General features: G+C 49.7%; 1 protein-coding gene across 1 annotated transcript; it reads right to left on the bottom strand.

Moving 5' to 3' along the window:
• Window positions 1–4,249: 4,249 nt before the first annotated feature.
• On the bottom strand, window positions 4,250–8,555 carry SPINK1 (serine peptidase inhibitor Kazal type 1). Its single transcript, XM_085317856.1, has 4 exons — window positions 8,501–8,555; window positions 6,913–6,953; window positions 6,164–6,276; window positions 4,250–4,331 (listed from the first exon to the last, which is right to left on the bottom strand). Exons 1-4 carry the CDS (start codon window positions 8,553–8,555, stop codon window positions 4,250–4,252), a joined length of 291 nt encoding a protein of 96 aa, XP_085173982.1.
• Window positions 8,556–8,883: the final 328 nt, after the last annotated feature.

The following is an 8,883-nucleotide window of genomic DNA, read 5'->3' as shown; positions in this document are numbered from 1 at the left end:
GAGCTGTGGTTTAGATGACAGGGAATTTGCAGTTTAAAAGCACCCTTCCATTTTGGTGAGGCTTTTGCCTTGCAGAGAATTAACACCAACATTTCCTGCTCAGGTGGGACCATGTGATACCTCCTTACCTGACCTCAGGCTTGTCCATACAGCCCTCTAAGGCAGTTGTGAGGCTGTGATTTTCTAGGTAGCTCTTTCCCCTGATGACACGATGGAAAAATGGTTTGTATTTTCTAGCTATGCTGGCACAGCTGCTGTCTTTTGTTGAGGTTTTCACAGCAGGAGCAGCAGCAGCAGAAGCAGTTATGGGAAAAAAATGTGGTGTAACCCCTAAAAGAAAGCACACTCCACATCTCTGCTCTCCATCCGGGCCTGAGGACACTGCTGTCTGTATTCTGCATAAAAGCAAACACACTTTGCTCGAATTCACGTCCCTCAGCCCTGAGACCCTGTTCCGGCAGCGGGGCTGGGCACAAAGCTGGGTGCAGGATGTGGTGGCTGGCAGCTGAGCTGCTAACGTGCGTGGCGCCTTTCGACGGGAGCACACGGGCTCCCCTGAGACATCTGCTGAGCTGAGGTAGGGTGAAGGGGCAGCAAGCGGGAGCTCTCTTTGCTAGTTCCCTGGACAGAGTTTAACTGAGCTCCCCAAAAGAAAAGGTCACCTAGAACCGAACGCACCACACAAAGTGCCCTCTGGCAGCAGTGGTGGGTCCAAGGAAGGCTCTGCTTATTTTCAGGCAATGCAAAACAAATCTGATGTTGAATATGTGGTTAAAATAGAAGCCTACTTAGTGGAGAGAGACTGGAGAAGGCTGCAGTGGGCAAGAGGATGCCAAGGCTACCTGTTCCAAACAGGCCTGGAAGCGGGAACCGTGGGAAGCTTCCAAGAAAACAGAGCTTCTGCTCAACTAAGGCTTTGCATTTTGCTAAAATACCTCAGTCCACCTCGACTCCTGATTTTGCAATTTATTATCATGACATTATAAAGTAAAATGCCATCAGCGATGAAAATAAGTGTTCCCTCTCAGGCAGGAGCCTCAAAAAAATATTCCAGGACACTGAGTGGGGAGGGCTCCACCCCAGCTGAATTTTGCCTTTTTTTTTTTTTTTTTTTCCAGGCAGAAAACTTTTAATCTTAAAGAAACATGGTCTTCTGATTGGAAATTGCTCCCCTGTGACATTTTTTGGGGCTTGGTAACAGCCAGGGTACCGAGCAGGGATGACCCTGCCACCTGAAGAGCGAAACCTGACAACGTGCAGGAGGGAAGACCCCCAGGGCAGARGTGGGGTGGTGAGGGAGAAGAGGATGCTGCAGGCTGCCTACTCCTCCTTTAGATTCGCTCACGGTCCCCAGTGCTTGCTGGTGAGCAGTGAGCGCAGGCTGGGCTGTGCTCAGCTGCCTGCTCTGTGCCGAGGAGAGACGGCTGCAATTGGCACTGTTATTTTCTGCATCTCCTCCTTGATTGCTCAAACATGTATTACTTGGAGCAGCGAGGTGGGGCAGGTGCTGTGTTGCTCTGCACCCACTCTCCACCTTGCAGAGCTGGGAAAAGGACCATGTGAGCCCCCCAGCTCACGTTGTCCTCTCCTGTAGGGAGCTGCGGACCCCTTGGCCTTCCAGAAGGGGCAGAGGAGGAAGGCTGAAGGCTGAGCCCTTCGTGTGGTTTGGTGAGTCCTGTTTGTCCCCATTTGCATCATTTGAAATGCATCTGGGGCTTTTCTGAACATCCCCTGCCTCTGGAATTTGACATGAGAGGCTACAGCGATTTAGGCAAGCAAAGAGAAGAAAACGTGAAGCCATTCCTCACCCTCGTGTCATGCTCCCCTTCTCCTTCCCTGTGCCATCTTGCCAGTGCTGGGACAGCAGCACAGAGATGCAGAGGAGCAAGCTGGTGTTGCAGGGAAGTTGGGCTGGCTGCTGGCTGGTGCTGAGTGGCACGTGGGACTGTCAGCCCCAAGGAGCCAAAGCACTCCCTCCGTCAGCTCCATCAGGGAGGAACCACTGTGGGAGCAGGAGACTGGGTTTTGCGGATATTTCCAATAAATAAATAGCTTATTTAATCCCAAACTGGAATATGGACAGGAGCTGTTCCCTCCAGGAAACTTGCCCCTGGTTCTGCCTGTTGTGTCCCCATTGTATGGTGCCCAGGCTATGGCACCTGACTCTCTGCTTCCCAYAATCGCAAGCCTGATAGGGATCTTGCTGCAGAACGGATGTGGCTGACATTTAGCAGGAATCCTAATTCTCATCAGAACGATGCCTGGGGAGACACAGCCAGTGCTCGGCCGTCCATCCAGCACGACCTGCTRTTTTGCAAGCTTGGTGAGCACCTCAGTTCACTGAAAAATGCTCTCGGCTAATTCTGGGCGACGTCTCCCAGAAATGGTAGGGACAGAAAAAATGGTTTGTGTGGCATAAGCTGGCCTCAGTGTAACCCCTCCAGCACTGTCGGGGCGAAAGGAACCGATCTGCGTTTCGCTGTGCCCCAGCTCCCAAGAGTAGGGAGTGRGCTGAGCAAGGAGGCCCTGGCTCCCCCCGCCGCCCTAGCTGCGGGGACASCTCCGTTAGACAATACACTGTGTTTCTTGCGATGCAGCCAAATGAGGAATATCCCAGTTACGGGAAGCATACATCCCGTATCCCTTTTGCTCAGAGATGTCAAACCAAAACGTTCATAGGCAGTTTTGGGGCATAACCAGTATTGCATTTGTTTTAGATATGGGCAAAGCAAGATGTTTTGCACCTCTTCCCCTGACCACAGACTTTTTGGCAGATCTGGGAAGAGCAGCCGGCACTGCCTCCCTCTTCCCAGCTGTGTGGGGCTGCATTTGAAGTTTCAGACGGACACTAGAGCTTTTTCTCAGCTTGATCATAGATTTTTGGTGTAGCAGCTGCTTCTTCAAGGAATATGGAAGAAGAGAACTCAAATATGTTACTAACCAAAGTATACTCTCTTGCAAGAACTGCTCCAATCTGCTTTCCAAACCTTGATAGAATATTACTCTTAGTGGAGACAGAGGTATCTAAGAGCTGTTCCGGTTGCCAGCCATACTGCGTGGTAATTTTCTCCACCTGGAAGACTTGCGTATGATCTGCATTGCCACAGCATCGGACCACCTCATAGCTTTTAAGGCATTGTCTGAAAAAGTTAGGGAGCCGCTGCGAGCAGGGCTGGTGCGTGGGGAGGCTGCAGCGAGGGCAGCGGCTGGCTGCCACGTGCGGCTCGCGGCACACTGCGGGTCTCCGGCGAGTGTCGGCCGTGGTGCACCAGCGCGGCCGCAGCTGCCTCGCGCTTGCTGCCAGCACGCGGAGCAGTGGCACCTGGCTCTGCATGGCTACGGGAAGGAAACGCCTCGTCTGGGCTGTGTTTGGGGTGGCTGGCTCTAGTCCTTTGGCCCAAGCAGCTGGAGCGCCGTGCTCTCCCTGGGGCACAGCTGGAAGGGCCGTGCTGCCACGGGGAGACGCGCCACCTGGCTACCCTGTTTCAGCAGGGTTTAGCCTCCTTGCAGAGCTGGTTGGAAGAGAAGCCCCAWGCTCTTGCTGCAAGCCCTGGAGGGCCCGGCTCTGCTCCCTGGCTGGGGCTGCCAGCTGGCCCCTGCCCGGCTGCGGGCTCTGGTGCTGGCCCCAGCTCCAACGGAGCAACAGCGGCCTCCAGTGCCTAAACCTCCTCCCTCTCTCCATCCAGGGAGCCGGCACCCTTGTCCTCTGCTGCTCGAGCTGCCTGCCCTCACCCCAAACAAGCCAAATCTGGGCTCAGGACACTGGGTCCCAGTCCCGAAAGGGAGCCGCGAAGCTYTCCAAGGACAAGAAGAGGAAGGAGGTCCTTCAGCCCGAGCAGCCAGGCTGGACGCTTCCTCCTAGCGTGGGCCATGGAGCATCGGCTTAAATGCCTGATACATTGAAAGTCATGTGAGCACCCATCTCCTACTGCTTGGTTGCTGGAAGTTTAGGAAAAGAAAAAATTTTCCATGCAAAATAGAGTCTGCTTGTTTTGCCAGAGCCTGGCTGTCTCCTTGGGAGTGTCCCAATCTTTTTCCCTGGGGCTCTATCTAGTTTACTCACAGCTCTTTATGAATGTTACCAAAACATTATATTTTACTGGAAGGTATTTTAAATGTCAGAGAAARTGTATGGGGGGGCAGTGCATGGGAAATCTCAGTGCAAGATGTTGAAATGCTTCCATTTTATTAGAAGTTTATATAGGCAAAAGACATCTTTGTGCTGTCTTCTCCAGCACAGTGGTGCTTGTTAGTTTTGAGTGGAGTCGGAGTGTGGGGAAGGCTCTTGGCACTTTCCCCTTTTCTTTATGTGCACATTAGTGTTCCTTTGCCTAGAAAAGAGGTTAAATATGCCAGAGAGTATCTTAAAGTCCTTAATACCCAGAAGAGCCTGGCTCAGGGGACAAAGAAAGAATGGTAAACAGTATTTAAATTATCATTTAAGTGTTACACACGGTCATAAGRAAGCCCATGCATTTTTGACAGGCAGTTCAGGGTTACCTCGGACATGGGTTAATTAACTCCAATAAGCCCAAGAGCTCRCACCTCCTGACAGAATAATTCACCTTTTTGCTCTGTGGCAGCAAAGGCACCTCTAATGCTTGTCTGGCKGCAAATGATAAAAGTTATGACTTTGTTTGCGTGGGCTTTACAGACAAATGCCACCATTGTGTCTCACTTAATCTTGCCTCCAGCTTCSCTTCCTGACTGCTTCTGTGGTTCTTTTTTGTAGCCTTAAACAACTGTCAACCACCGCTGACATCTCCCTTCCCATTTGGAGGCATGTTCCTCTCTGAGGGACATGAGAACTCCTCATCCCTTCACTCTGACGTCCGATGCCACCTTGCTCCCTGCTCACCTACTCCAAACCCTTCCTTGCTCTCCTTAACCAGCTTTTGGTTCTTAGCCAAAGCTGTGATGCTGCTGGGGCTGCTGTCAGCCATGCAGGCAGCAGCTGGTACAAGGTGGCCAGCTTCCTGCATGGTCATTCCCGCAGGCCGGTGCCATGATGGGTTGCTGGCCATGCTGCCTTCACTCAGGAGACCCCTCTCAACGTCTGGAGGCTGAATGGCATCCCCTTTGGCCTTAAAATGTAAAATCAGCCAGGGCAGGCCAGGAACAGAGTATGAGGCAGAAGCCTGGATTAATGGAGCAAAGAGGAGATAGCCAGACCATGGATTGTTTACCTTTTTTTTTTTTTTTTTTTTTTCCCCAGTGACCTAGGCTCTGTTCTCTGTTACTCCAGAGTTAGCTTGGACTAACTCCTCCTAAAGGCAGAATCTGGCTCTACAAGTCATTTCCTCCAAGAACACAAAAGCTGGAATTTGAGCTCCTGTCAGAAATGTCTCTGCTGATGGCAGATGGGCACTCACACTGCCAACAGCCTGACCACTAGAAAGCCCTGCCTCTGCCAGGCAAAGTTAAAGGTAAAACTCCTTTATCCCCCACAGACTGCAACTTCTGGTTACAGATCAGATTCAATCTTTCCAACAGAGATTTTTGAACCACTTAATAGCATTGTGTTGGAAGGAATTCCTTCCCTTGCCTGACACAGAGTGCTTGCAGTGTATAAATATATTCAGAATCACCTAGAGCCCAAGCCAGAGGAAATGAATTGAGTCTTGCCAGATATTTTGCTAGCATTTGGACTTGGCCTTCTGCTAAGACAGTGTAATCTGGCATCAGCATAGATTAAATAAAAGATTCATTCTTAAAAATATCCAGAGAAAACAATGACCTTACATATGCAGAGAAAACTGAGAGCAGAGCTCAGCTGTGAACTTCTGGTGTGAAAAACTACAGTTTTTCCTCAGCCACCATGCATCTGAGGTCACTTGGAAAAATCTTTTTCTGCCTAGATCTGTGAGATCTGGGCAGATTTTGAGGATTTTGCCACTTGTCCTGGTGGAAATTTTGGCCATGCACTCCCTGATGGTGGGCAGATCAGTGCTGCATCCCATGTGCCGTGAGTCGGACACGGTGGACCCGTTCTGCAGATGGGTGCCACGTGCTCAGAGCTGCAGGTGCAGCAGCTGTGTGGGAGGCCAGATTTATGCCCTCCATCTAGTTGCATATGAACATCTTAATTTCTAGCAAATCCCAGATATCCATGCTAGCTCTAGCTTGTGTGATATTTATACTCGCACAAGATCCAGATACTCACAGGTTCTGAAAGCACAACAAACACTCATTGCTGTATAAGATGTTGTCTGTACCACACACAGGGTCAAAGATCTTTGCGCAGCCTTTCTTTAGGTCATAATTGCCACAAGCTGCCTGGAGAAAGAAAAGGGTAATGATAATATTAAACGTGTCTTCAATTTACGAAAGCAGCTTTTGCCTTCTCAGGGATGCATATATTTTGTATATCTGGGTAACACATCTCAGCTTCCTTGGAGCTCTTCTGTGAACTCTTGGAAGCACTGAGATGCCCATCATCATGCTGTCTGTCAACCAGCTGAATCCCACCTAGCACTCTGTGTGCCCTTAGGAGACACAACATTGAGCAGGTAATCCTTCATAGGCAGCATCTAATCATGTTCTCCCCAGCTTTTATTTTCCATGGCCACAGGTATCCCTGCACAGCAAACTGCACTCACATTTGCCCATCACAGTGTAATGGGAGCTCTAATCTTGATTACCTTTAACTCGGCATGCAGCAGCAATATTTAGCTCTTGTCTATTAGTTTTTCTTCATGGAGCATGGGGGAAGCACAAAGGGAAATTAGTACTATCACTGAGAATTTACTGGGGCACAGCAGACGGAAGGATGTTCCCAAGCATCTGGGTCTCTGGACAGCTGATCCAAAGGCTCATATTCCTTGAGCAACACTGGCTTCCCAGTGTATAGGTTAATGCTGTCTCACCAAAGTTGGGCATACCCTTGCACTACACTGAAATAAGAGCCTTCACCTCCGTTCCTGTGTGAGCAGCACCGTCCGGTTCAGTATTTCCTGGAATGGAGAGAAAGAAAAGACTTCTTAGTGTCCTTCACTCAGGCTGCTTTTGAGGGTGACTCCACTAAAGATGTGTTAGCCTGAGAATTGTATGTCTTGGCTCACACACCTTGGTCCTTTCAGGGCCCCAGCAAATAACTACAGCTCTTCCTTGCTTGCACCTTTCCTGTCTTGCAGTGGGGTCCCTCAGCTTCGCAGGGCCAGCCCTGCTGCTTCTAGCTCTTTCCCCAGCAGAAGCACCACGTCCAGTGGAAGCCCCTGCCAAGACCAGGTGCACCCTAGTGACTTGCCCTGCTGTTCATTCCAACTGCCAGGGAGCAAAGGTAGCTTTCATTATCTCTTATCACTTGTTCATGGGTAACTGAAAAACTCCTGCTGGTTCTGAACTGATGCTAATATAAACCCAGGGTGATTGTTCTGGTCTCTGTGGGTTTATACCACAGTGAAGCAGAGCAAAATACAAGTTGCTGAAGGCCTCTAAGAAAGGCAGAAATGGGGTACCTCTGTGCAGATCCTGAGGTCTCACACCAAAGCTGGTGGGCGTGAACCTAGTATTGGTGGACTTGTCCATGGAGAAACTGGCCCTGAACTGACAGCTGAGATCGGCATGGGCTGAATGTGTGGTGATGTATTTTGAAAAACAATCTGAATTTTCTCAACCAACAGCAGTACCGAGGAGAAGGCCTTAGGTTCCCTGTAGGTCCAGGAGTGATCTACAAGGAAGAATTAGGCTACATCTACATAACCAATCAATGTGACCCCAGGAGAAGTGGGTCTGTAGAGCAAAGCAGTTTGGTACTAAAGACCTGATATCCATACTAGCCATGTTTCAGGGATTTTATTTTGGACTAGACTACCTCTGGTCCAGTCCCAGGGATGAATACCCCAAAGCAGATGTAGCTCACTACATGCTTAGTCCATCTAAAAGGAATTCAGATTTTGCACTCAGAGTGTCTGCAATGGCAGCTGCTGCAGCACAGTAAATAGGATGACAGGAGACTTGCTTCAAAAGCGCCCTCCTGTCCTGAACAAATCCACTAATGCACACACTCCCAGGGAGCAGGACATAAGACAGCATTAGCTCATGGTCTTATCCTTCTGCAGCATATGGGATCTTGAAAATACAGTTACTTTAAACATTGACTCTGGTAACAAGAGGTTCCTTTTCCTCTCTGTAGATATGTTTCATGTCTTTTATTTATTTATTTATTTATTAATATAGTATGGCATCTATTCACTCCAGAAGAATTGCACTGTCCGAGAAATAACCAGCTCCCAGGCTGAATTCCTGCCCTGAGAGAAGAGTGTCAGTCTGGGTTGATTCATTCTGGTAGCAGGTTCAAGGCAGCCTTTCAATACCTTTGCTTTAGCTCTGCTCACAGATGACTGGTTTAATGCATAATGGCTTTGCAGCTCTCTCCGTGGAACGCTCCGTTTCCCTGCCCAGGTTTCAGCAGCCAGGTGGCCTGTTCCCAGGCTCACCTTCCTCCATGCCAGACTCAGGAGATTTTGCAAAGAGCTTCTAAGCAAAACGTGGCACTCACCTGGATAGCTGCAGAGTGCCAGGCAGAGGAGCAGGAAAACACCAGTTGCCTTCATGGTCAAAGTGATGCTTTACTGAGGACAGCAGGAGGAACGAGGACTCTTCTCTGGCTTTCAGAGACCCCGTTTTTGATGGTCCAGATGGGATCTTTATACCCTTCCCCATCTTTGGCACCACCCTCCATGGCCAGCTCCACCTTACAATCCTGTGATGACAACATTCAAAATATGGGGATAACTCCAGGTGGCAAATGGCTCATTGGTGCACACGAAGATAAAAGCCTCTCAGAAGCCAATGGAGGTAATGACTCCTATCGCTGGCAAGGGCTGGAGCTTTATATCACAGATGAGAGACAGGCCTGGGTCTGCCCTGCGAAGCTGGGAA

The sequence above is a fragment of the Rhea americana genome, unplaced genomic scaffold, assembly GCF_003343005.1.
Source record: "Rhea americana isolate MKP2758 unplaced genomic scaffold, rheAme1 scaffold_51, whole genome shotgun sequence".
Taxonomy (NCBI): domain Eukaryota; kingdom Metazoa; phylum Chordata; class Aves; order Rheiformes; family Rheidae; genus Rhea; species Rhea americana.
The sequence above is the reverse complement of the archived record's forward strand: the minus strand, read 5'-3'. Positions and strand labels throughout refer to the sequence as shown.